Raw genomic sequence first — 27,742 nt, forward strand, 5'->3', positions numbered from 1 at the left:
ACAATTACAAATCTGGACTTGAGTGTACCTTATTTATCAGTCTGTTGTAGAACTTGAAGAATCTTATCTTCTCCCCTTCCAGTTAAAGACGACGTCCTTTCTAAGCGCGGAGAGTGGATCCTTGTAAATGTCAACTGTAATGGATATTATCGGGTCAATTACAACCCAGAGAATTGGGAAAAACTCCTGAATCAGCTGGAATCAAACCCAAATGTGAGTACGAATGCAGGTTCAATAGCTGTTCCTCGTGGCTCCCTTTGAATTGTTCAATTGTTCCAAAAATCTTTTAACACAGCGATTATATGTTTTGTGCGTCTCATCTTTTTTTTTTGCTTTCTAGCGCATTCCAGTGATGAACAGAGGGCAGCTCATTGATGATGCATTTCATTTGGCAAGGTATTATTGCTTTTTTTTTTTTTTTTAATCTGACTATTGGGGTATTTGGTCAACGCAATCACATTGTTCCTTCACTGTGCGAAACTTTTCTTTTAGGGCCAAAATGGTCAATGTGACTCTGGCTCTGAAAACAACGTGGTTCCTTCGCAATGAGAAAGCTGACATACCCTGGGAGTCCGCCGTTCGCAATCTTGAGTACTTTATCCTCATGTTTGACCGTTCCGAGGTGTATGGACCCATGCAGGCATGTTTCCTTATTTTCCATTATGAGCAGTTCAATTACTTACAAAGCATTCCTAACATCTGTTGTCTTTATAACTGATATATTTACCAGTGACATAAAAATATTTGTTGGCTATAAAATCAAACTATTGGTAAAATTGTACTTGAGTAACATTCCAAGGTTGGAAACATGCACTCTGTTTCAGGCCTATCTTCGGGCGCAAGTTAAAAACTTGTACAGTTACTACAGAAACTTCACAGACAACTCTGAAATTCCAATGAGCCACTCCTCACAGTAAGGAAATATTTCCCTTGCACTAATGTTCTGTTTCTATTTTGATCAGTTTAATATTCTGTATGTAGTTTAGCAAGCATATTAGTATTCATCATATACATATTAAATGTCATTTTCATTTCTGATTTAAAAAAACAATAATAATAATAAAATGAGAATTATTGGTAATTGATTGCTGTTGATATTTGCCAAGAGAATGCTAACTGATCACTTTCCCAAAGAAATAATGCTGGGTTTCATTTCAAGGCACAGCCAAATCACAGCAATTGACATGGCTTGTTCCAATGGACTCGAAGAATGCATTGAAATGGCCACGTTGATGTTTGACAAGTGGATGAATAGCAATGATACCAACATCAACAGGTATGAACACACCTGGCTAATAAATAATTAAATGTGGTGGTGATCTTAATTGTGTAGATTGTTATTGTGTGATTTTAGTCTCTAGCGATGGCTTAAGAAAGAAAAGTATCATTTTTAGGCCGGTGACTAAATGTCAAAAAGATCTTTTGTTTTTGACCTATCGGAGGCAGAGCAAAACCTAACAATGTTTTTCCTCATCTGTAAAATCTGTCATATACAAAATGGTTTAAAAAGCTAAGAATAATTCACTGCAAACTTTGTTAAATTTAGAAATATTTGTATACATCTCAAACCTACAAAAAAAACACATAAATACATATTGGTCATATGAATGTGTGTCCCGATCAAGGCAGGGTGACCAAAGTTGCATACGTGTGTCATTTTATGGAAAGGATTATCAAATCCAAAGTTCAAAAATCCTGTCAACTTGTCTTCTGTTTGTGCTATTGCCAAGCCATAAACCTCAGTTAGGCACATGATTATATTTTTAATCTTTGTTTCCATGGTAACTGTATAATATCATGTGTCAGATGAAAGTCTAATTTATTAACTGTATTTAACAAAAAACACTTGCTGAGGTTGATCTTACATTAAATTGGTCAAGAACCATATTCTGAAAGGCGCTAGTAATTATTATTTTGTGTAATCTACATCCCAGACCTTTAGGAACATAAGAATTAAGTTGTTAACAACAGACTTCTAAACTTTGAATTGTATGAGAACTCAGTTTAGAACAACTGGAAAAACTTGTGTTATAATACAAATAAGTTCTTTTCCCAGCTTTATCTTATTGTCATATTTTATCATTTTGATATTTGTTGAGGCAACACAAGTAAACTCACAGGAAAACTACATTTGTCTGCAATTCTCAAGATGAAATCAAATCAGTGTGACCTCTGATTAGCATTTGACTTCATATTTATTACACCTAGTGTTCCAAACTGGATCAACTTTAGGGCATTTGAATTCCAAGATTCCAATTTCTTGGATTTACCAAAAGTCCATAGAAATATATCAGAAAACAAAGCATCCCAAAAATTGCTATAATGTTTCATGTGCGTTTGTGTGACTCAGGATTCACCCCAACTTACGGTCAGTCATCTACTGCCAAGCTCTGGCCGCTGGGGGGGAAAAAGAATGGGAGTTTGCTTGGAATAAGTTCCTGACCACGAGTAAAACCTCAGAGAAAGACCAGCTTCGTAAAGCGCTGTCGTGCACCAAGAAGATCTGGCTTCTAAGCAGGTGAAGCTAACAGTGGCGTTCAAACTCGATGATGTTAAATACGATAAAAGCTTTAATAACATCATCTTATTTTATTACAGCCGCACCTTCAGATAAGTTAAATTCCACATTAAAGAGAAGTCTTGGTTATCTTGCAGATACCTGGAGTACACTTTGGACCCTGAGAAGATACGACTGATGGATGTTACGCCTACTATTAATTACATTGCCTCAAATGTGGCGGGACATGGATTGGCCTGGGATTTCATTCGAGCAAAATGGGACTACGTTAGTCAGAGGTTGGTACTCGTCAATAATCTGTGTTGTCATGATGTGACCACTTGCTTGTTGCCCATTTACATCGGCCACTGAAGTGAGAAGTTCCTCGAACAAACAGCTGCCATAAAGCTTACAATCCACAGTGGCTTGTTTAAATGAGTTGTCATCTCGGGCAAAGGTCATGAATTATAATCAGTCCTTATCTTGACTTCTTTCTCATGAAGCCCACAAGGAACATTTCATTTTAAACGCTGTGATAGTAATGACATTATTCAGCTTTCCAATTTACAGTCCACATATTTTCAGCATTGCAATTACATTTTGTTATTGTATGTCACCAGTGATGGAGCCAAGCTGATCGAGGGAGTGGCCAGGAGGTTCTCGACAGAGTTCGAACTGGAGGAGGTAATTTACTATGATGCCGAAACAAACATCTCATAACCCACAAGTCATCAGATGAGTCTCTCGACCGGCTGTCATTACTATTTGTTTTTTATTGATATGCGCTTGAGCTATGACGTAAAATGTAATTTTCTTTTTCATCAACAAAGCTGGTTGGTGTGACAAAATATTGAAGCAACATGTTCATTTCTTTTGTCTCACCAACAATAGGAGCTTAAGGGTTGCCTTGGGTTTCTTTTTTAATTGTTCCTGGTTCCTATTTACCCATTGCTTGGTTTGAGCCTTAGGACAAAGTTTAGCTGATGACCTGAAAAATGTCCATCCCTCTGCAGTTGGAGGCTTTTGCCGCAAAGAATGAGACGTCTGCTGTTTCTGGAGCTGTGGAGCTTGCAATTGAGCAGGTCAAAGTCAACATCCAGTGGGTCAGCGAGAACAAGGCTACCGTACGGGAATGGTTTCTAAGCAAAACCAATTACGACATTTAGCATTTGTTCGGACCGTTAGATGGTGGGGAGGGGGGCATCTTTGAAAGACCTTCCTCTGCTACTAAATTCAGAATGTAAAAACTCTGAAGACAAGTCCGACAAAATGGATCAATGATCTGACTGATGCACTTTTCGAAAACCCAATTCCAGAGATGATTACAGAAATTAAACATACTCCTTTCTGCTAAACAGCAATCAATAATTTTTATTTATCTAAAATACATTATTCAAATGCAATGGAAGAAATGAATACTGCTAATGTCCAAGTCCATCAGAGCTGAAGAACACTCGAACTAGGTGATAGAATACTTGTTTTAGATAACCAAGATGTTTGTTGTAATAATGTGACCAAATAATTTGTGTACAAGGCAGAAATTGAGTCCTTCTGTTCAATAGAGTGCCATCAGAACTTATTGGGATATTGTGGTCAGTGGTATCTCCTACTGTACAAGTTCAAGCGACTTATTCCATAGAGCATGTCTTGACCAAAAACATCCCATTGAGTTGAGAAGTACAAAGGAATGCAAAGAATGATGACAGTATGTGCTATTTGTTTATTGTTTACATTATTGCAGTGTTTTAGTAAAAAAGCTAGATATTTTGTACATTTAAAGGCAAGAATTGGATACATTTGTGTTTACGTATGTTTGTAGTTATAGATGACAAGAAAAGTGGGGACTACTCACCGACAAGTGATGTATACGAAATAAAGAGTTGAAGAAAAATAAAATGATAGTAAATGAAAAGGAATGAGTATCGCTTGTCAATTTATTTTACATTATACCCCTTTACGACAATGAATCACGAACTAAGCTGATAAAGTCAAATTCAAGTTGTAAAATGTGCTGTATTTACTATAAAGTTGTATTTTATTATATTTGTAAGGGATTTAAAGAGTGTAGTTTCACATATGTAATTGAGGAGACAAAGCTGACGTGAGAATATTTTGCTCTTAATGTTTACCCTTACTGTTAATCATTATTGCATTATAACTTTCTGTTACACAGTAAATCAGGCACATGTGGTCAATGGAGGTAAAAATATGAATAACTAATGCTAGACAAATAACATTCTTTTCTATTTCAGTTATCGGTCATGTGAAGAGCAACTTAAACATCTGCCTTAAACATAAGGAAAATAAACATATAAACTACTTTTATTACCGGATTGCGCAATGGCAACGGGTGGATAAATTGATGGGCACTAGCTTATTTAAAACTTTTGTGCCATTGATGCCGCCAACAGTTTTGGCCGTGGAAAATTTGAAGTCTGAAGTCATGTATGGATTTGAAAGTGTTAATAGAAGAGGAAAACGATGCATAATTCGATTTTAGGTAGTATGGTGGAATTTAAGCCTACTTTCTAACGCAACGTGACCAAATATGCACAAAAGAAGCAGAGCAAGTCAAATAACAGAGCTTGTGTAGGTGACCAAATCAAAACCAGATCTTGTCGATTTTACTCAGAGAGAAAAAAAACAGTCTTACTTTGTAAGTGCAAAGGAACGATTCAAGCCAAGGCCACACCAAGTTTGGTTTCTGGTGGGGGAACCGAAGTAATCTGATCCAAGACATCGAGCAGAAATTCAATCTGGAGATGGGCCAAGAGCTCGAGGCTACAATCTTTTCTTTAGTCATCCTAAGGATCAAAATGGTGAGCTTTTTAAAACCTTTAGTACCATTTGTATATATCCGATCTTTACTGTTCCATAACCATGACTCATGCTATAAAAACGATTTTGCTCTTTCCACTGTTCTTGCAGAAAACAATGTACGTATGTCTGAATTAGGTTTAGTTTGAAATTGTGCCCTCACCCATTCATCTTCCTGCGATCCCTCTCCTTCACCTCCAGGCTTCTGGGCGTAATCTGCTCCGGCCTTGTTGGCCATAATCTTGTCTGTCCACGATGCTCCCGTCTTCTCATCTCCAGCAAAGTTACATTTGGACACAGTGCCACCCTCTACTTTAGCTAAGGAGACTAAAAATAGCAAGAAAAGGTGTGAAGTGAAGAAAAGAGAATTGGTCTTAAAAGAATGTGAATAAAATGCCTATCTGGCCAAACATAAATTGGTAGGTTGAAAAGGATTTTTAAATCATCGTATTTTGTTTTTATTTACATTTGACACCATTTCCCAACTTCAACTGAACCCGGTGAAATTTGTTTTGTTTGTTTTTTACTGAGTTTTGGCACCAGTATAACATGCATGTTACATAATTGTGGCCATTTTCCTCATCAATGACTTGAATAATATAGGTACTCACATATAAAGGGGCTGTTTCCTCTCGTCTTCAGTCGAATGTCTGTTTCAGTCTCCAGCTCTGTTTTGTCCATCTCGCATTCGGGGTACCAGAAGGCCCATGTGCCGTGAGGTCTGTACTTGTCAGTTATTTTCACCAGCTCGGCTTTACGTATCAGTGTTGACAGCTGCTCCTCTGACAGTATGTCTGACTCCCCTTTAGCTTCCACTTCTACATATAAATAAACGGAGACACGATTTACCTCCAAATAATTCTAGGCAACTTTGTTACATCAGCGCTTATTAAACTGGGAGTGCGTCACAATAATCAGTACCAAAGAAGTTTCAAAAAAGTTGGTTACTGCTGAGTTACATCATTTTAAGACCTCACATTTACTAAAGATGAAGCCCTGACGTCAATTTTTCCAACCACTGTGTCAGTGGGATCCCCACACGTTCCTTTAATAATAGTGCTAATAAACTACGACTACTTCTATAATAATAACAACAATAATAGTGAATAAGAGTGATCACACTAAAACAAGTCTGATTTTATGGTGTTTTGAGAGTTGCTGCAACCCAATTCTGCCTCATGGGAAGCCCCGCCCTAAGTTTTCCAAGTTGGCAGATTGATTAAATATTCCATTTGAGGAAATGCTGAATGATGAATGTGACTAAATGAATGAAAATGGAAATATTGTTCATGTTAGTATCTGTTGGTCTTTACTTACTGTAGGAGGACATGAGGAAGCCTGTGTTGACCTTTCTGGTGTCACTGAAGTTTGGTTCAATCTCCTTCCCACTTGAGTCATACTTCCTTCGATGGACGCGTTTAGGTTTGATATACAGTACGTAGTAACGAACCTGCCAAAAGAAAAAATATATGCAGTACGTAGTAACGTACCTGCCAAATGAAAAAAAACAATTCTGTTGAACTGTACAGATTGATTCAACTTCTGACTTTTGCAATAAGTTTGATTGGAGGAGAAAACACAAAAGACGCATGGTAAATAGTTCAGTTTTTAAAAATTTCTAGAGATAAATTTCTTAATGACAATTGGACAATGGGGTTGCTAATCTCCCAAGATAGATTTTTACATTAGGTTTTATTTTATATTATCATCAGTAAGTATCCAACCAATACCTTCTGATTGTTGACATCAGTCAGCACATGTCTTGAAACATCAACAAGGATTCCTTCAAGAATCACTCCAGGACCACTGTAAAACAAAACAGTAGCTATACATATAATCACAATATAAACAGTATTCGAATAATTTGTGGCATTTAATCAACCAATCAGCGTCCGCAGCGACGGAAAGCCGCACGCTCTTAAATCAGCGCTGTACAAGTATGCCCCCTAGTGGATGCGAACAACTCAAATTCCATAAGGACAATCAAGAAATGCTTTTCCTGGATTTCCTGTCCGATGATACACACGAATTAATTATTTTCCTTTAACAAGATCCGAACATTTTCTCCCTTGGTTGCGTCGTTACAACGGGAAAAAGACTTGGAAAAAGGATTTGCTAAATTGCATACGTCACCTACCTTTCATGAGAGCCGGGTGACCACACACTGTCATATTTCTCATTGTGCACTGGTTTGTTTTTTAAAGATGTGTTATGATAAATACGGCTCATTTTCCACAGATTATTCAGTACAGTTCAATATGTGGTCCAAAAATTCCCGTCGGTGTTTTCCTGAAACTGACATTTCCGGTTCCTCCCACATGCATGTGCGCTTGGTTTTAAACATTGTACGTACCGTAGTTCTTCAATTTAGTAACAAAAAAAAGTGTTGCTATTTTGTAAATTGAGAGAGTAAGGGGGAACCCTATCTATGCAAGCATTAAGGAGAACATCCAAAATTCATACAGAAGGACATGAACCCAGGTTCAAATACATGACCTCTCAAATGTGTACAGGTGAATTCCTCCACTTCCCTAAGGCCTCCATGGAATCTAAAAGTAGAAATTATTAAAAGTCACAGAATGTGAAAAGACTAGATTGCATGTGGTTAAAATATATGTTCATTTTTTTAAGACTACCATACCAATATTGTTGTTTTTCCAAAGATTTCAAAACACTTCCTAAAAACAATGTGTGTGGGGGGATGTATCCTCCAAATTTTCTGTTATACTTCACATAGAACAAATATTACACGTTATTACTTTACACTTTGAACTAAGTTTCTCAGTTCTTGCTCATTTCAGGACCAGTAAACCAATATGGGAATGAACCCTTATACCAAATTCTGTTGTGTGCAGCTGTTGATCCAGTCTTGCTGCCAAGCCATGAGTTGATGAAACGTTGTAGGGCTCGACTAAATCTGACACATTTTTGAAAATACTATAGGTAGCCCACTAAAAAATTCCTTGGTAGTGTATTTTTTTTTTATTTGGGGGACAGACATTAGTTGATACCCAACTATTTTACAAGTGAATCAATGTACATTTTCTATGCCCCTTTAAAACAATGATAAAAAAATAGTGAATAGTATACAAACAGGATTGATAAATCTCAGGTACTACACTGGTGACGAACCCAGGTTAAGAACCACTGATGTAGGAGGAGTACATTTCACCAGTTTTGATAGCAATCTCATTTCTTCTCAATTTTTTCATCCAACTCATCTGTTTTGTGCTGGGTGTTTTCTGCTCATCAGCTCGGTGTGACATGACTCCTGAAGGAAGAACTAACATGGGCTGGCAACCTATCAAGCTCATCCGTGTCAGTAAAACGGATAGATGCAAGAAACCGTAAATCAAACAATTATGATAGCTAAAACAAAGGAACTTCTACCAACTTGTAGAAGATACAAGATATATGGACCCAGTCTTGGATCAAATGAGGTTTCCTATTCAGCCAATTTGTTCTCCACTGTGCACATAGCGGGATAGTTGGATGTTGAGCCAGATGTTTCGCCGTTGAGTCCATGCACCCGGAGCCTCCACTTCATACAGACGGTCTCTCTGATCTTCATTCAGTTGCAAAAAGTGCCTGCACACTTAAAACAGAGGTATTTTGTTTCAAAATGCATGAAATGATTGCCTTTTTTCTAAAAAAAATAAATAAATACAACGCATACAATGCCACTGAGCTTCTCACTGGAGTTAACCTTCAAAATTAATTAGTTGAAATAACTATCCGTAATCTTTTTGAGTTTATATGCTGCTGCCCTTAAATGGCAAGTTTTAAATTGTGTTTTTCTGGGGGTTACACGAGAAAATGCTCTAACCTGCAACCATGCTGGCTGAAAGTGGCACACTGATTCCCAGCACCTCCTCGCTGGGGAAGGAGGAGCAGAAGTCCCTCAGCATCTTAAGGCCCAGTCCTCTCCTCCGCCAGCTCGTCCTCACCAGGATAGTGTCTAGAACAGGCAGCAGGTAGCAGCGACTACTCCAGCTGTCGCAGAGACTGCCTGAAAAAACACACAGATGGATTGACTCAGGTGTGTATAGCATTAAGGAAAATGCAAAATAAATATTTTTTGGCCTATATGTAGTCTGAAAGGCTCAATCCTAATTTTTTTTCGAATCCAACCTGGGTCACTTACATATGTGGTCCTATATCGGACACTGTGTAAAGTCCACCCATGAACTCAGCACAAAAATAGTGCCCAGATGCAGCAACGTTTTAGTATGATAGATACCCTTGTGCTTGACAGTGTAGAAGCCGACTGCTTGGCCATCTCTCCACAGCAATGTGGCGCTCTCCGTGCGGGGGTGCAGGGAGAAGAGTGCTTCTTCCTGTGACGGCCTCTCCACGACCTGACTCAGCAGGAATATAATGAGCCTCTCCATAAGTGACTGAACCTAAAGAAAACAGGTCACCCAATGGTAAAACAGTACGTTGTGTTTCTTTGTTGGTCTGAAAGCATTTTTGACTTTTGGAGATCTTTTGAAGATCTTGAACACTACCGTGCTGTCACCGTTACCTGATTCAGCAAGATTGGTGGTGGACCAGGTTTTGAGACATGAATATTTTCTATGGTGGATGTATTGTGGCAGCTGCTTTGATACAAATTCAAACATAATTACTGCAACTCTCTAACTTTATAATGAAGCCTTATCAAAATGAATAGTACCACGTTGCAGAAAGTTTCTTGAGAAACATGAATCAAAATCACCACATCATTCTTTCAAGCAAAGCTCCAGTTGGAAACATTTGAATCCTCAAATTCTAAAGCAGTGATTTTTTTTTTCATGTTCAAGTCATTCATTTTGAGATTAAGAAATTCAGCATTTCATCTGTATGTAAAATATATAAATATTTTTGCGGGCCTTTATGTAATTCCTCACTTAGTTTCTTCTCTTTCCAACAACTGAATAAAAATTACAACATAAACAATAAATGTGTCGAGGTTTTCCAGATTGTTCATGACCAGGATCAAAGTTTAAGTTTCAGTTTCCTCAGTATAACCATATGCATTCAATACTGTGGTAGAGGCACATATATAAATATATCAAATATGAAAGTGGGATTACTGGCAGCAAGTCAGTTCTTGTTTTGCAGGATGTCCGTAAAACGTCATTCACACGCCACCAACTTCCATGCAAGTATAAGGCCACCACTAGAAGGCAAATAGACAGCAGGGAGCGTCAGAGGGAGTGTATGCATGTTTTTTTTTGTTTTTTTGCATGTTTGTAATATGTTTGTGTGAGAATGTGTGATCACACCTTGAGCTGGATCATCGGGTGGATGAAGTGCCAATAATGAACATCTAGCTTGGTCATCTTCAAACAGTTGCAACCATGTTATGTTATTTGCTGTTATTTGCAACTAATTGGAAAGACAAAGTATAGGGTCCTTGAAAACATAGAAACAACGCAGCTATTCTAATATAAAAACAACATCATTTTACTTGAGGTAAAATGTCTATCATATAATACAAGACAATATAGACCTTAGATGTGCTGGATGACTGAAACCATTCATGACCTTCACGTCTGGATTCAAGCGACAAAAGGTATTGTTCAGATGCTGACGTCAGGTCAGTTTCATCTACAGGTGGAAGGTCTACAGGGAACATCTTCCTGCACAGAACGTTGACGTGGAGTCTACATTGTGGACAATAAAAATAACAAGCATTCAATTAATACAATCAATGAACCTCCAACCCACCTCCTTTCAATGTTCATTTGAGCCACCATAATAATTCATATAAAACACACAGATACAATTTTTAAATTCATAATGAACTCCATTATGACTGTCAACCCAAATAAATGTATGAACACCTCATATTATATAAAGTATAAGCTACAAAACAAACTGACAAATAACTCGTTTTCAAATCAGATGAGTAAAAAGTGGTCAAATATTAAAAAAAAAAATATTTTTTTAAAAGTGAAGACAATTTGCAATTCGAGGAATGGCATGAATTTGATGCACAATTTGCCTTCGCGGGCCACACAAAATGATGTGCCGGGCCGTATCTGGCCCCTGAGCCTTGGGTTTGACACCTGTGGCTTAAAGCGATACATTCATACGCCTGTCAGTGAACTTTGTCTTGCGAACGTAAAACAGAAAGCAGATTTCATGCAAAACAAATTCTTTGAAACCATCACTCAGCAAAGACAAGATAACCTACTTTCCGTCAGACTTAGCTGTGACAAAAAACAAAGGACTGTCATGCTATTTTTAACAAATACTGTACTTCCTTGACACTGCACAACAGTCAAGCGAGAAAATGAACTTGTGAAAAACCTAAAAGGTCCAGACTTGAACAGGAAAAAACAAACCGGAAATGCTTTCAAAGTAAAAGAGTTAAAGCCACCGAAGAAGGGAAGTGTTTTAATTGCCACTTATTCTGAATTTTTAAACGGAAGACCTTGGTGTATTGATAAGAATGGACTAAAATGGTGGTATGGTACAGTAAAAGCAAAACAATGTTGCTTGTGCTGGCAGCAAATCAGCGAATTTTTTGTCAGCGTCGCAGTTTTACAACGATTAACATCGCCAGGGTAAGTTAGTATTCATATAAGTGCACGCCAATTTTTTGTTGTTGTTTAAACTGGTCGAGGTCATGTGGGCTATGTAAAATGTCAATGTACTGTGGGTAATATAATTCCAGTAGAATACATTTATTGCACGAAGTAGGTCCGTTTATGTTATTATGCAAAAAATGCATTTTGATAAAACGAATGATACTCATTTGGTGCTATATTTCTATTTCATTATGCTGTCTACAGAATGGCTATAATATTTGACTGATTGATTGTATGTGTTGCCAATGGACTAGTTGGAGTGCAAGGGGGTCCAGATGAGTTTGATAATGCCAGTGCTAGTTATGTTTTACCCGTCGTTTAGTCAGTCACAGATTGTGCAAGTTTTCCCAACTAAAATTAGAGTAATTTTCATCATAAATACACGTCAACTGTGAGACGCAAAATATGAACAAAAATTATGAAAAATCATATTTTGGATTTCCTTGAATATTTGTAAATTATAATGGAAAACAAGTATTTGGTCAATAACTTTCTTTCTTTCTTTCTTTCTTTCTTTATTTATTTATTTATTTATTTATTTATTTATTTATTTAGTATACTAATATAATGAATTTAATATACATTTTGTTTATTTAATATATGCTTGTTGTGTGTCTACACAGAGTGCTGCTTTGGACAGTGCACTTTCTACATTCAGATCAATATGTGGCGAGGATGGGGTGTCGCTGGGAACTGCTGTCAGAGAGCAACACGGCAAAGATGAATCTGTACACAGGTCAAAGCTACACGAATGTATTTGGAATTTTGGTTGAGAAATGTAAGCATGGCAACATTAACAACGTCAGTTCAGCAAATAATCATGATTTTATTTCTGATTTTAACTTGACTGGCCCCTGGATAAATTAATTATTTCCGTGAAACTCCCTCTTTTCTTATGAGTGTGCATGGTTGCAATTGAGGGATGGGAGAATTGAATCTGTCAATGTAACTATGAAAAATAATTTGTCAAAGATAAGTTTTGTCATTGTGTGTTTAACAATCCTTATTAAAGATTGAAAGAAATACATGCACATCAGTTTAATCTTTGGAACCCACCTCATTTAACTTTCCACACAATCCAAATGTATCAACTGTAAGTTATTCAACAGATTTTTTTAATTGCAAAATCTGAGTCTTCAGTTTCTGACAGTCTGCTCCTACAACAAAGATCCTTATGTGCCATTCCTTACCTTGCAATGCCATTTCCCGGAACTGTTGTAAAGCCATACACTATTTTGTAGCTTTAAACTCAGATCCAGAAAGGTGCTTCAACAAAGCCGGAAGGTAAACGAGCTCCTAGGAGCTAGCTTATTTACCAATCGGTTAATTAGAAGGATGTGGCTATAGCTCGTGGCAGGTTTTCTACTTTCTGGACCTTGATTTGAAACTTCGGCTTTTGACAAGGACTAAACTGCAGTTTCATATCATAACTTCCTTCAGTCTAGTAATGTCCTATGTCAATGTCTGTCTAGATGTCGTCCACCAGATGTGGTGGTTTTTCCACATTGCGTGGAGGAGGTCAGTGCTCTGGCGAAAGTCTGCCATGAAAAGCGCCTGCCCATGATCCCGTTTGGTACTGGAACTGGCCTGGAGGGAGGGGTTGGAGCAGTCAAGGTGGGGGAGAATAAAATCTCATTATCAATAATATCAATGATAACACTTTTGTGTAGTTGCTATCACCACCACGGGAGATGATCTGCACTGTAAAAACACAAATAGTGTCTCTAATTCAAATGCTTCCATACAACTACTCACCATTATGCATTTTCTGAAAGACCACACTTAATATGACATATTATGGTGGATTTTCTTGAATCAAAAACATTTATACAATTTAATTAAGTTGTAGACTATAAGTTCAGTTCAGCTGCCGCGAGAGTAGGATGTGAAATGAAGCTGTAAAAATTGCATTCTTTATGTACTACCCAAAATAAACAAATAAAAAAAATATATACATATATATAGCCCATCCTCACTCCCACTCACTGGAGTGGCCCTCCGGGAAAATTCCCGGCTTTCCGGATTACCCAGCACACCATTGATCTCTGCTGCCTCAGAACTGGTTGCAATCAACATTCCCTCAGAACCACCACAAGGGGACGCACTTGTAGTAGAATACTGAATGTATCATCCCTTTTACTTTAGGGCGGTGTGTGCTTCAGCCTCAGGAATATGGACCACATTTTGGATCTCCACCAGGAAGATTTTGATGTGAGCGTAGAGCCTGGTGTGACTCGAAAAGCCCTCAATGCCCATCTGCGAGACACTGGACTGTGGTTTCCTGTTGGTCAGTCAAATACAAACCCAATGTTAACATAAGTCTGGCTTTAGTCCAGAATCTCAAATATTTATCCATATTTTTGGAATGCTGCATGAATCGTAGATTAACAAACTGCATCTGTTATTAGCCGTTATGCAAATCTGCATATGTGGATTTAAAAAAAGGGCCCTCTGATTTTAGGTTAGCGTGCTTTGTATTGTTTAAAAAAAACACCATCCACATGAAAACATATATCTCTCTCTCTGTTTCTCTGCAGATGATTTTACTACAATAATTTGAAAAAATGATACTGACATCCATTTCCTCTTAGATCCTGGAGCTGATGCTTCACTTTGTGGGATGGCAGCTTGTAGTGCATCTGGTACCAATGCAGTGCGATATGGAACCATGAGAGAAAATGTTATAAACCTAGAAGTGGTACTTGCCAATGGTACCATTATTCACACTGCTGGCAAGGGCCGACGTCCCAGGTAGGACAAAAGACAGAGTTCATATTCAATCATCTTTTCAAGTACTGTGAGGATAAACGTTTCAAATAATGGATGGATGCCCAAGCAAACATCTGCTCTTCGGAGGAACATGATACATTTCTGTGCTTTTGTAAGTTTCTATCTGCCCTTTTTTTTAAATCAATAAATTAAAGGAAGACTTCAGCGGGGTACAACTTGACGAACCTTTTTGTTGGATCAGAGGGCACTCTGGGAATTATCACTAAGGCAACTCTACGCCTCTATGGTATTCCAGAAGCCATGGTGTCAGCAGTCTGCTCATTTCCTTCAGTACAGGCTGCTGTGGATAGCACTGTGCAGATTCTACAAGCTGGGGTAGCCATCGCTCGCATCGGTGAGCACAGGTTGCTCGTAGCACTCAACACCACAAACGTTGACTGCCTGAAAAATACTCCCGTCTTAGATCATTTAGGATCATATTGTAACATTTTTGTTTATCTTTGGTGTTCAAGAATTTCTAGATGATGTGATGATCAATGCATGCAACAAGTTCAGCTCTCTGTCGTACCCCGTTACTCCAACCCTATTCCTGGAGTTCCATGGTTCTGAACAGAGCCTTGCGGAACAAGTCAACACAACTGGTGAGTTGTCAAATAATAGTCATTCATATATTTAGATGGTCTACTTTAGTTGAAGGAAACTTATGTTAGCTCTAGAATGCTGTATAATTTATGATTCCACCACTAACACTCAATAACATGTATCCACAGAGGAAATCACACAGACTAATCATGGCTCTGATTTTCAATGGGCTAGAGATGCAGAAACACGAAACCGATTGTGGAAAGCTCGTCATGACGCCTGGTATGCTGCTCAGGCACTAAGACCTGGTTGCAAGGTAAGATATTGGAGCTCTGTGCTGCTTTGTGGAATGAAGAAGTGAAAAATAATAGCGCACCCTATTTGTTTGGTTGACTACCATATTGTTGCAAGCAGCAAGTTCTGTAAGCAGCAATCAAGAACATAGCTGTACATGAAAATACCGAGGTTTTATTGAGCAGCCACATAAAAATCTAAAGACCCAACATTCAGTATGTCTTTCTCATAGCCAACTCCCGGTGCAACGTATAGAAACAAAGAATACTTATGTGAATTCTTCCTTCATGATGACAATAAAAAATTGCTTATGTGCTCTGGAAAGGTTGAAAAAAAAGCCGTTTTGTAACAGGGAAAAAGTGTTTTGTCTTTCATCCTTCACATTTTCAAATGCAAATTCTTGCCCACCAATCTTTTTGGTGCCGCGTCGTAATTTGTCTTTTTCTTTTGACTTATTCGAAAAGATTCAAACGAAATAATCGCTTATCCTCACAAGGGTCGCCGGCGTGCTGGAGCCTATCCCAGGAGTCTTTGGGGGAAAGGCGGGGTACACCTCTGAACCTGTCACTAACCAATTGCAGGGCACATATAGATGAAAATCCATTCACTCTCACACCGGACAATTTGGAGAGGTTGATCGGCCCTACCATGAATGAACCACCTTTAATGCAATTGTTGTTTTCTTACAAAAACCTTTTAAATGTGGTCCAAAGTAGTTGACAAATTTCCCGTTTTGTGTTGTAGGCTTATTCTACAGACGTCTGTGTTCCTATTTCCCAACTGCCTCATATCATTGTGGAGACAAAGGCCGACCTGATTCGGGACAAACTTACAGGTGAGCACAGTGCAATTGCGAAGTTTCTTTTCTTCATGCCATCCATCACTGCTACACAACATAAAGTTTGTTTAAAATAAAACGTTACGATAAATTATAACTACAAAATGCAATTTCTGGAGAACTTGCGTGTGAAGGCGAAGAAGCTGAATACATTCTTGGGGAATGCTGCAGATTGATGTTGCAACGAGTTGAATTACTTGAGAAATGTAGAAATGAGAAGTGTAAAGTGAAGTTTTGGAGAATTTGGCGTGAATTTCAAAATTGAAATTCAGGATTTTTGGGAAGTTGTGGAATAGGTAGGCAAAAGATGAACAATGTGGACATCATCGAGCGCTACCATGGATGAATCTGATTTCTTCCAGAATTTCTCATTCTCATGTTTATCACAAAACAACTGAATGACAGTGTTATTGTTTTGCAAGTAAAAGGGATCCCCCCCCCCCTTCCAATGTTCTGCCCTTTGTAACGCTCATGCAGGTCCCATCGCAGGTCATGTGGGTGATGGGAACTTTCACTGTCTGATGATAGTTGATCCCAATGACCCAGAAGAACTGCATAGGGTCCATGTGTTCAGTGAAAGGTTGGCAAGGTAATAACTTTCGACCTCTTTGTATCGTTTAGTGACCAATATATGCAGAAATCTTGGCAATTCCAATGTTCTCACACTTTTCCTTAACTTTTTTCTTTGTATGTTTTCTTCCAGACGGGCCTTGGCTATGAATGGTACATGCACAGGGGAGCATGGAGTGGGTTTGGGCAAGCGAGCACTGCTCCATGAAGAGATGGGATCCCTGACGATGCAGGTCATGCAGAGCATCAAGGATGATCTTGACCCAAACAACTTAATGAATCCGGGGAAGGTTTTGCTGCCAAGAGAGCCTTGAAGTATACAGTGAACCAAGTCACAAAATTGTGTGCAAAAGTATGGTGAGTAGAAGTGTGTATAAGTGTGGTAAATTTTTCTGCTGATTAAAAATCTGGGAGTATGACATTAAAAGATGAATATATGCAAGGGATCAACATTTCAGATTTTATTTCAAGTTATTTACATCTGGATCAGAACTTAATTAGTTTGAACGCGCTTATTTTTTCATGTCATGTATGGAAGTAAAGGGTTGATTGAACTCTGGGTGTTAGTGTTAGTTACTTAACTCATTTACTCATAACTAATTTGTTTTCTTCATACTTTCTTCCTGTGTGTCTTTTCATTCCATTCTCTGCATTGCCTCAACATTTAATGTGTGATTCTAAAGAGTGTCCAGACCTGTGTATTGAAGATAATACATTGAAATGTCTGTTGTTATGACAACAGCATAGATTAGCATCTATTGCATTAAGGCAAGCACACATATACCCACACACTCTTAGACGAAATAATTTGTAACAAAACATTTGGCCAAGTAATTTAGCATATGGTGGGGAATTTGCCAACATAGAAATGGCAGAAAAATGAGATGAGATATAAGAACCATTCGCATAAATTAAGAAATAAATTATTTGGTTTTTGTGCACCTTGGCAGTACATTGACCCTTCATGTCCAAAATATCAATGTGCAATAAGAAAGGCACGTGTCGCAGACTCCTCCACAAAGTTCAATTACATGTTTATTTTGCTATATATATCAGATCCAAATATTCTGGTTTCAAACATTGTAAATTGAAGTCATGAATTTTTGCATCTAGGACAGTCGACCTATCTATATTTATTATCGGAGTTTGCGCCTCTTTGCATTGTCTGGCTGGTCGCGGCGGCGGCGGCGGAAGGTACATGAGGGCGGGGCAAGCGATCCCAATTTCCAGTGCGACTACTTGGTTGGATGCTGGCAGATCGAAGAGAAAAAAAACACCATCGCGGACATATTGCCGTGTCACGGCTGCCAGACAGACCAGCAACAGTTGTCACGATGTCTGAGCCGAGATGAGACAGGAGCGGCGGAGCGAATATTGCGGCGCTGCTGCTGCGTCTCTGCCGTGTCGTGTCCCGCCTGCTGAGACGCAACCTCGTTTATCACCTGGGACGGTCAGGGGGAGTCTTGTATGTGTGTCAGCGTGCGTGCGTGTGTCATCCTGGACTATCTGCGTCACTTAGCGTGTCAGCAGCATCCTCCCGGTGCTGTCGGGGGTTGTCTGGGAGAGCTGAATCCAGACGACCGGGCTGGCCAATGATCCGCTCAGCGGGGAAACGAGCTGTTGCGTCTGCACCGAGTCACAGCTGACGAGCCTGCGGAGTCGGACACACAAGAGCGCCAGGACAGACAGACAGCCGGGCCGAGAGACAGACGGGAGGGAGCGAGAGGAGGGGGGCGGACAGCCTGTTACGGCTCTCTCGACCCTTTGCGGATCGAGCAGAGCCCCCTCCCGCTTTGACCAACAACCCCCCCTCGTTTGTTGGATGGGGGGAAAGCAGAGCACGGCGGGGCGGTCCCGGGGTGCTTTTCCCGGTGTTTCCACGGATGACAGCGCGGTACCACCATCGGCCCATTTCGGCCACTACCGGTCGAGCGGCACCATGGGCCTACGGAGCCGCTCGGTGAGCTCCGTGGCCGCGATGGACATTGAGCAATCTCCCACTGTGCCCTTCGGCTTTTACACCCCCAGAGGTACGGACTCGGATCGAGCTGGAGGGGGGTCAGGGGGCACACCCGCAGGTTCTCACGGAACCGGCTACCAGGACGGTGGCGGTGGACGGCATCACACAGACGGAGTGCTCTATCTGGGATCCCGGGGGTCGCTGGCTGACACCTTGCCCCTGCACATCGCTCCCCGCTGGTTCAGTGCGCACAGCGGTAAGAGCGATCCACACACCTTCGCACACGAGAGCCGCGTAGCACTCCCTCACGCCCCTTACAGCCAGTAACGTGCAGGGCAGGCAGCCTGCAGCCAAACGTTTAATGCCATTTAAGGTTACTCTTGTTCACTGTTTGCGTAAAATGCAGACTGAACTGAAAATACTGGTAACTTCAGTACCGCAATACATTTTCCTTTTAGCTTTTGAATTTTATTATGTTAATGTCGCGTGGTAAATCGGTATTATTATACATAGAAAATATTCCAAATGTTTCATTTGGAACGTTTGCTTAGCCGTGATGGATATTATCAAAATCATTTATTCTGCTATGTTCATTAGTATAGAGAATTGCATTTTATTTTAGGATTGTCTAATCCTTCTATGGTAACCACTCTAGTGACAACTTTCAGTCGAATGTACAACCTCCATGATAAATACACATTCCAATTGTTAAGCTGTTTGAGCATTACTATATAAAAGCAGAATTCTCGATACAGCTCTTTATCGGATCTACTTACGAGTGATCATAGTGTTGGGGCTGGCCAGTGAATGAATGTGTTGTGTTGAGCTTAACATTGGAAGTAGGTTGTGTGTCAAAAGCCTTGTGGCGCTGTCTGTATACAGTAGGTCAGTCCTTGTTGTGTGAAATGACATGAATAAGCCTGTTGCTAAATCTGGCTGAGTCAATTATCTCAACGATTAAAGTCCAAGGAGGGAGGGAGCAGAAACCGGATAAGATGGAAAATAGTGTGAGGTGTGGAAGCATGGTATGAAAGGGAGGGAGCAGGTTGAGCAGGATTTGTGCTTATCTGCAGCTTCCATGATTCATTATAAAATATTTTGATGTGAGACTTGGGATTTCAATCTCAGGTATAAACACAAATTCCTAACCGCATGATCACAGCTCCTTAAATGCATGTACAATAGATGTGCGGAAATCCAGGAGGGAGGTGCACACCAACATCCACAGCAGACACAATCAGGCCCCTAGGCTCTCATTACTGAAGCCCCAGCCAGCTCACAGCAGGAGAATAACAACTTGGATATCCGTCAGCAGCTCGGTTGTTTTGCCTTTGCCTGGCCATTGATCTTTACGTATGTGTGAGGAGAACAGACAGTTGGATGAAAGGAAGTCGGGAGTAGGTTTGAAAATACCAGGATTTCCCTGGATGATCCATCCATCCATCCATCCATCCATCCATCCATCCATCCATCCATCCATCCATCCATCCATCCATCCATCCATCCATCCATCCATCCATCCATCCATCCATCCATCCATCCATCCATCCATCCATCCATCCATCCATCCATCCATCCATCCATCCATCCATCCATCCATCCATCCATCCATCCATCCATCCATCCATCCATCCATCCATCCATCCATTCCCCCGTGTGCACAAGTTTTCTCATGGGAACTCTGGGTTTCTTTCTCCCACATAAAAAAATACATTAACAATATATATGTGAGGACAGTAGCTGTAATTCAAGACGAGAAATTGGACTTCGCTGTAAATGTGAACAAATCTAAAGGTACCCTGAGATTGGTTTGCCGAAAGCCAACTGGGATAGGCTCCAGTGCCAGAGGAAATGGATGAATGGATGTCCCCTTCATTTTTGTTGCATCATAAAGCAACAGCATCTTAAACTGGATTTTTCTGGTCAATTTAATAAGTTAAAGTGCCCATGTTAGGTCGAATGTGAAGGCATTTGTGATGAGGTCTATGGTTTTCAAATATACTGCTCCAACTTTTAACATTGTTGTGGTCACATCTGCATTTATTTTTGTCTGATAACTGCTGGGTTCAAAATTGTACCGACCCAGGAAGTCAGTTTGACCCAACTTTTGATTGTTTTGGAAAAAAAATGTTGGGTTCTTTTGTACAAAAGATGGATTGTTTGTGCAATTTTCACTCAGTATTTTTAAGGGTGTATGGAAGAAAATTGAGAAAACTACTTCATAAATGCCAACTGGTTCAGGTGTCCCTCGCCTACTGCCCGATGACTGCTGAGATAGGCTCCAGCAATCGGCTCTGTAATTGAAAGCTCGCCTTTCGACACTCCCAACATCCATCCTCTCCCCTTCCTCTGTCTCCATCTATCTATTTTTCCCTTTCTCCTGTTCCCATGGAAACGGTTGGTCATTTCAGAAAGGTATTGAGACATTTTTGGTGAGAGTTGCATGAGTTGTAAGGAATGATGTCATCAAGCCAATGTTTTTCTGGCATGCCGTTTTTGGTCATGATGGCAGACAACTACAGATGTTCAGCCTGCCCACTGTCCAGCGCAGAAGGGCTTTCTGGAGTGATGTGTGTTTTCTCTTTCACATAACAATTGTTTTTGAAGATGACACATCGAAAGGGCAGAACGTGGTCATGATTGAATGTGTGTTCCCATGTCAAGAACAAGAAGTGGCCACTTACATTCACACACAAACAACAGCACACATCTCAGTTAAGTTGTTGTCTGCAATATTGACAACAGTGAAATCAGGCGATTGATTGTGAGTGAAGTAAATAATGACACTTGCTGTGAGTCAGAGTCTGAGCATGGAACGAGAGAGAGAGAGAGAGAGAGAGAGAGAGAGAGACCATATGGTTACTTTTAAAGTGCTGTAACTGGTGACAAATACAGGATTACAATTTGCAATTAAATTTGCAAAACCATAACTGTGGGGAATATAGACTTATTAAGAAAAAGATCTAGAATTCTGCTGCACACTTTAATAAAATTTGCATTAACAAATCTATCGTGAGAAATACGTGATATATGGGTATGTGTTACTACAGTAATGTCAAAAGGGGTGACGTAAGAGATAGACGTATAATGCTGCCTAAAACATCATTATGGTTTATCTACGAAAAGAGGAAGAGCAAATACAACTGACACAATTTCTCTTGAATATATGTGTCACGAGCTGTGATTTTTATTCCTTGACTTAGTCTGTGGTGTTCTTTTAGGATTCAAGTGTCCTGTGTGCTCCAAATCTGTGGCATCCACTGAAATGGAAGTTCACTTCATCATGTGTCTGAGCAAGCCTCGACTCTCATACAATGGTGAGCATCATCTCAGCAACTTTCTCTTTTTGAAATGACTAATTTACTCTTGAACAAAACATGGAGTCCGGTTCCCTTTCTTGGCTGCTGCGCTGACATTTAGATAGAGGGACAAGATAAATGTAGGCTGAAAGGATGCTTGAAAGAGGCATGTAGATTTCCCCCCCCAATATAGGCATGTTTGTAAGATATGCTAAAGACATGCCAAATATTAAAATTACAAATATGACACTGACATACAATTTGAAGGCTTGAAGCAACTGGAAAAACAGCCTTGATTAAAATTAGCCTTCAAAATCTTCTTCTTCTTCTTCCCTGTTGTCTGCAAACCTAATTTTAGCCCCAAATCCAGATCTAATGGTTCCTCTGGTTTGAAGTCCTCAAGTGTAATTTTTGTTGGTGAGACTTATAATCAGGTGAGGCTTATAGTCCAAAAATTACGGTATATCTTAAATCTGAGAGGGTTATCACATGATTGTTTAAATGAATTTCCGTAATCGCAGGTCTCGACTGGGTGTTTGGTGATCTCATCCCTAATGCATTGAATCTTTCCAGCAAAATATCATAAAATCGTCGGAGGGGTAGAGGGACCTATTGGAGGTTTCGCGTTGGTTTTGCGTATATCTAATAATATTTAGGATTTTTTTATTAACAATTCCAGAGAAATAGGGTTGTTATCAAGCTCATACAGAGCTTCCTGATGAGGTGATTATTTGAATCAGGTGGGCCGGGGGAACTGCAAAACAGGCAGGACAGCGACTCCCTAGGATTGGACTACCACTGATTTAAAGGTAAATCCCAAAAGAGGGTGTTGAGAGAGCTGAAATAAAGGCAAAACAATTGCAAATAATAATAAATAAATATGAAATAGAATACAATCTCTTTTACACAAGTGCTGTGTACATTTAGGACAAATATCATTGAGTAACAAAACAAAACACAAAACACCACAATACATGTAATCCTCAATTAGGATTTATACATTTAACTTTTTTTTTTTAGCTTTGCAAATGTATTGTATTTTTTTTATGTGTGGAAAAGTAGGACTGGAGCTTGCAGAATGTTACCCTCTGTATTATTGGACTGCAATGACCCAGTTTTGAAACTGAGATGGATATTTTCAGCTCACAACAGGGGTTATAAGATTAATGCAAGATACATAGTACATAAAAAACATTATCAATTAATCATCACATCTTGGACACTCGAAAATCCTTGGTTTCATTTGACGGTAAATCAAGGTGATAAGCATTTTCTGATTTACTTAAAGAAGAATTTAGGGCACACAAAATGATCCGTATTTTTTGCTGAGCTTTTAAATTGAGAAAATTTTCTTTAATGTAAGAATAAAAAGCTTGAAGTAGCATCCGAAATTGAATGCTAAATCTCAGGTCAGTTGATCAGTAGTGTCTAGGGAGTTGATTAATCTCCGCTTCCTATTTGGATTGACACACTCGAGAAATGTAAACAGGAGAAAGGGCCTACTGCATAGACGTGGGCTTGCTGCATAGACGTGCCCTGCAATTTCATTGAGGTGTTTTCAGAGGGATGAGAGACGCTGAGAGAGAGCAACCAATAGAACAATAGAAAATGGGAAGAGAGGAGAGCAGGTTGATGGAAGCTTGTTTGAGCAGCTAAGCTGATTTGCAGTCAGAGCATATGTCTCCTGTCTCTTTGTGCATCTCACAGTCTATCCCCCTGTCCTTATCTGCCCCACATTCTGCCTGGAACTCTGCAAAACACCTTATGCTGCTCTAGAAACCTCTAATTAAAAATGTATATGCTATAATAAGGTGTAATTTATATGGTGGGGATTTTTTTTTTTTTTTAAAGAATATTTTTCCATACAGTGTCATGGTTATTTTGTGGGTCTTGATGCATTGGCAAAAATGTAATTGTCCTTCATGTTTATTTAATATGATGTTTTTGTAACTTTTTTTACTCACGGTAAAATGTGGCATATTGCTTATGCTGCTTGAGACAAAAAAAACGGTTCCGCCTTTCCGCAGACTGACTTTTGACAGTCAGGAATGTGTCACGTGATATTCTGTGAGCCAAAGGTTTTTGATCAGGCTCTTTGACAATGATGATACGACGACCTGGTTGTTCGGAGAAATGAATGAAACTGAACTCCAATAGAACACGTCTATTGAAGGCACTGACTGCTACAAAGAGAACGTGTGTGTGTGTGCGTGTGTGTGTGTGTACTTAAAAACGGGAAAGTATTGATCCCTCAATAAAAAACATTGGTTTCATGACCTTCTGTCATATTGTACACCAGAGAAAATTCTATATTCAAGCCAAGGAAAGCTCAAATTGTTTTGGACCACTTTTTTGAATATTGTGGCCCATCTTGAGAGGATCTCAGACTAAATTAATGCCTTGTTTATTAGGATTTTTTTTTTCCCATGTATGCACTATGTCTCACGTGTCTGTGCAATCAGCACCTTGGATAGTTCTGTATCTAAGGTCCTGCCCCTCCCGTCCTGTCACTGACATTGCTTTCAGCCAAGCCCTGCAAGTAATCACCAATTATTGCCTGTTCATCACCACACCTGCTCCCGGCTCATAAATTCCCGTCACTCCTAGAAGGTTCTTCTAGGTTGCTACCTGTCGGTTTGTTACCTGTTTCTGCGCTCTGACTGTTACCAATTCTAACACCTGTTGCTGACCGAGCTTGCCTGCTTTCCTGACCATTCCTGAACGCTGCACGGCCTGACACTCTGCCTGTTCCTGACCATGTCCTAATTTTGGCTGGTGCAACTTCTATGCAGGTGTGGTTTATAGTCCGTAAATTACGGCAATTCCTGTATTGTGGAAGAAGTCTTTTTAATTGTGTGTTTTTGGAAGAACTAAAAATGGTCAATAAATGATAGAAATAAAACAATTGTTGCAAAGATGACCTTTAATTTATTTCTCTCAATGTCAATAACGTGCAACTGTGTACTGACTAATCTCCGTGTGCTTTACCAACCTTGTCTCCAAATGACTCACTGTTGTTTCATGTTTAAAATGGTTGCATTCAGGATGCATTTATTAAGCGACTTTAATCTCTTTTTGTATGCTTGCCACCTCAGATGATGTGTTGATGAAGGATGCTGGCGAGTGTGTGATCTGTCTTGAGGAACTGCAACAAGGAGACACCATAGCCAGACTGCCGTGCCTGTGTATTTACCACAAAAGGTGAGTTAAAAAAAAAAAAGCCACCTATTGTTATTTGTCTTTATTATGCTTTGATTTTACATCAATTAAGCTGTGACCTCAAAACTAAAATGAGTTTGCCATCCTTGCTATGCATTGTTGGGTGATATAACATGATTTACATTTCTGCTGTTTTAAAACAATGTTTTTGCTTCTCCTTTTCACTCAATCATCTTTGTGTTTTATGTGTCTGTGTTGAATGATATTTTCTGAGAAACTGGTATTTACTTCACTCATACCTTTCAACACATTAATTATGCATATGTTTCCTCCACTTTTGCAGCTGTATAGACTCGTGGTTTGAGATTAATCGGTCCTGCCCAGAACACCCATCTGACTGACTGACCATGGGCCCACTGACAATATTGTTCAAGGTGAGGGACACATGCATACTGCAAACAAAAAGTGTGTAACAAATACACCTATTACTGCTACTTCAACCATGTAGTACTAATCTGAACCAAGGCTGTAACTGCCTCCTTTCTATGCAAACACATAACAGTGAAAATATCAAATTAGGAGATCCGAACAACAGTTTGTACTCTATTAACAATGTTAGCACTATAATATTTGTCATGCCTTGGCACTCGCCCATTTGTCAAGAATGGCATCAACTGAAATAGACCTTACCACACTGTTTTCAAGAGCGATAACTGCTAACTGGGTCAAACTATTTTTGCTCTTACTCTAACAGAGGAATGTTTTTCAAGGGGTTAAACTGACTCAAGGATCTCTCTGCAGATGCAACCACCAGAGATATGGTCAATAAAGGCTACTGTCAAAAGTGAAGAAAAGTGTTTTGCATCCTTTTACTATGTTGCTCAATTTGCCTTGTGAAAATATTTGCTTACCTCCACACCCTTTTTTCTCTTTCTGTCACTAGGGTGGCTCACAGTCGTGCCATGGATATCTGGACACAGGTTCAACAAAATCAGAAGAAACAAACAAATATGAATATTCCACCCAAGGAAGAGAACTACTAAAAATGAACCAACCAAAATATTTGCCACACGAACAAGTGGCTCATGATGAGAACTTCGGTTTTGAAAGAGACCTTATGCAGTATCTGCTGAATAGTGAAGACAACCCAGTCCGTCAAAGGGCTTCACCTGCCTCATCTCGCTCCCCATACTTGTGTGTGGCCACTTGCCTCTGTCCCGTGTTCAGATCCTCCTTGTCAAGATCAGGATCTGCCAGTACTTTGTCTTCAGCGCTCCCCATGGCCTTAACTGGGGAAGAGAGAGGAAGTAGACTTGAGTATGAACGGAGACGGGTATCAAATGACACCAGGAAAAGAGAAAAGGAGCACAAGGAAACCATGTTTTAATGAACAAGACGGAAGCATATATTATATATAACATAATATTCAGTGGATCGCTCAGTTGTCAACTTCTCAATGACGTCATAACATACTGGGCCTCATTGCTCAGCCGTTCTGCCCCCCTCCCCTACTTCTGCGCTCTTCCTTGCCAGTTTGACAAAGAATAATCTGAATGTTCCTGAAATAGTGAGGGAAACTGATCTGATTTGGAGAAATGCCAACCGCATAGATTGAGGCAGAATGGAGTGGAGGTCTGCTGAGAAACAGTCTAAGCATGCTAACTCCCACTTGAGAGAAGATAAGAAAGGCCAGCAATGTCTCTCTGGCTGTGTAACACATTTGGGATACTGCAATGTCGGGCTTTCGTGCATGTTTCTCCGAGTGAAAGGTTGGAGGCTGACTGGGACAGTGCTCTGTGTGCCTGTGTGTTGGTCCGCGTATTCAGATGTTTACAGCTAGACGTCGATGTCCCCTGTGTCTGACTGGCAGTCCTCCCTTTACTTTGCTGATGTTTACAGCTACTGCGAAGCTACATATGTGACAAATTGTACACATGTACCTCTTGGTTTGACTTCTTTTAGATGAGCCTGATTTTTCATATGCTGTTACCTTGTGAGAACCTCATGAGTATGAGTGTCTCAATGTTTTTTGATCTATGCTACTCTTCCTGCTAGCGTGGATAAGACTGCTTGAAGCTGAACCGGAAATGTGAGCCAATTGGTCCCTAAAATAGACTCTGCGGTCCCATTGTAGATCAATCAAAGGGGCTCATTTGCTTTTTTTTGTTCATATTTAACAATATTTGTTCAATATTACAATCATGCGAGCTGCTACTCACACTTTAGAATGCCAAGAGCTGATTTACGAAGACTGCTACAAAAGAAAAACGTGCATAAACGAAGCTACTGTAAACAAATGGTGGAATAAATTGTGCTAGATGACATTCTGCTTCGATGTACATGCACTTCATTTTTATTGAATGTTTTAATCATGTAAATGCTGAAATATTTAAAAGAAGCATAAGAATAGTTTGTTTA

General features: G+C 39.7%; 5 protein-coding genes and 1 long non-coding RNA gene across 7 annotated transcripts in view; 3 read left to right on the forward strand and 3 right to left on the reverse strand.

Moving 5' to 3' along the window:
• Positions 1-1,063, reverse strand: part of LOC148396698 (uncharacterized) — an 11,008-nt gene extending 9,945 nt beyond the window's left edge. Inside the window, exon 1 of the long non-coding RNA XR_015858975.1 lies at positions 29-1,063. This is a non-coding gene — a long non-coding RNA (uncharacterized LOC148396698). The remainder of the gene's footprint in view (positions 1-28) is intronic.
• Positions 1-4,413, forward strand: part of anpeplb (alanyl aminopeptidase, membrane like b) — a 10,512-nt gene extending 6,099 nt beyond the window's left edge. Inside the window, exons 12-20 of the mRNA XM_088378170.1 lie at positions 83-213; positions 341-396; positions 493-640; positions 825-913; positions 1,160-1,276; positions 2,351-2,518; positions 2,656-2,796; positions 3,118-3,181; positions 3,511-4,413. Coding sequence (XP_088234296.1) covers positions 83-213; positions 341-396; positions 493-640; positions 825-913; positions 1,160-1,276; positions 2,351-2,518; positions 2,656-2,796; positions 3,118-3,181; positions 3,511-3,663 — 1,067 coding nt within the window. The 3' untranslated portion in view covers positions 3,664-4,413. The remainder of the gene's footprint in view (positions 1-82; positions 214-340; positions 397-492; positions 641-824; positions 914-1,159; positions 1,277-2,350; positions 2,519-2,655; positions 2,797-3,117; positions 3,182-3,510) is intronic.
• arpin (actin related protein 2/3 complex inhibitor) lies at positions 4,198-7,630 on the reverse strand. The gene is made up of 6 exons (XM_088378174.1): positions 7,452-7,630; positions 7,045-7,120; positions 6,632-6,764; positions 5,926-6,132; positions 5,478-5,641; positions 4,198-5,301 (listed from the first exon to the last, which is right to left on the reverse strand). The coding sequence occupies exons 1-6, from the start codon at positions 7,541-7,543 to the stop codon at positions 5,293-5,295; spliced, it is 681 nt and encodes a 226-aa protein (XP_088234300.1). The 5' UTR covers positions 7,544-7,630; the 3' UTR covers positions 4,198-5,292.
• A 655-nt stretch (positions 7,631-8,285) lies between these two features.
• On the reverse strand, positions 8,286-11,626 carry fam169b (family with sequence similarity 169 member B). The gene is made up of 7 exons (XM_088379036.1): positions 11,496-11,626; positions 10,809-10,962; positions 10,582-10,684; positions 10,390-10,475; positions 9,555-9,717; positions 9,141-9,323; positions 8,286-8,909 (listed from the first exon to the last, which is right to left on the reverse strand). Exons 2-7 carry the CDS (start codon positions 10,932-10,934, stop codon positions 8,764-8,766), a joined length of 807 nt encoding a protein of 268 aa, XP_088235162.1. The 5' UTR covers positions 10,935-10,962; positions 11,496-11,626; the 3' UTR covers positions 8,286-8,763.
• An 83-nt stretch (positions 11,627-11,709) lies between these two features.
• Positions 11,710-17,847, forward strand: ldhd (lactate dehydrogenase D). Its single transcript, XM_088379035.1, has 11 exons — positions 11,710-11,868; positions 12,516-12,628; positions 13,365-13,506; positions 14,038-14,179; positions 14,484-14,643; positions 14,817-15,016; positions 15,135-15,263; positions 15,393-15,520; positions 16,243-16,333; positions 16,814-16,925; positions 17,040-17,847. Exons 1-11 carry the CDS (start codon positions 11,764-11,766, stop codon positions 17,218-17,220), a joined length of 1,503 nt encoding a protein of 500 aa, XP_088235161.1. The 5' UTR covers positions 11,710-11,763; the 3' UTR covers positions 17,221-17,847.
• A 333-nt stretch (positions 17,848-18,180) lies between these two features.
• Positions 18,181-27,653, forward strand: znrf1 (zinc and ring finger 1). Of its 2 annotated transcripts, XR_015859085.1 has the most exons (6): positions 18,181-19,122; positions 22,088-22,183; positions 25,261-25,366; positions 25,668-25,758; positions 26,079-26,168; positions 26,268-27,653. XR_015859085.1 is itself a non-coding variant. In XM_088379038.1 (5 exons), the coding sequence occupies exons 1-4, from the start codon at positions 18,729-18,731 to the stop codon at positions 25,723-25,725; spliced, it is 654 nt and encodes a 217-aa protein (XP_088235164.1). In that variant the 5' UTR covers positions 18,200-18,728; the 3' UTR covers positions 25,726-25,758; positions 26,268-27,653. The 2 variants fall into 2 exon arrangements, 1 of the variants encoding a protein (XP_088235164.1); XM_088379038.1 differs by lacking the exon at positions 26,079-26,168 and having other exon boundaries at positions 18,200-19,122.
• Positions 27,654-27,742: the final 89 nt, after the last annotated feature.

Source organism: Syngnathus floridae, chromosome 6 (genome assembly GCF_059516105.1).
Source record: "Syngnathus floridae isolate MCC-2025c chromosome 6, RoL_Sflo_1.0, whole genome shotgun sequence".
Taxonomy (NCBI): domain Eukaryota; kingdom Metazoa; phylum Chordata; class Actinopteri; order Syngnathiformes; family Syngnathidae; genus Syngnathus; species Syngnathus floridae.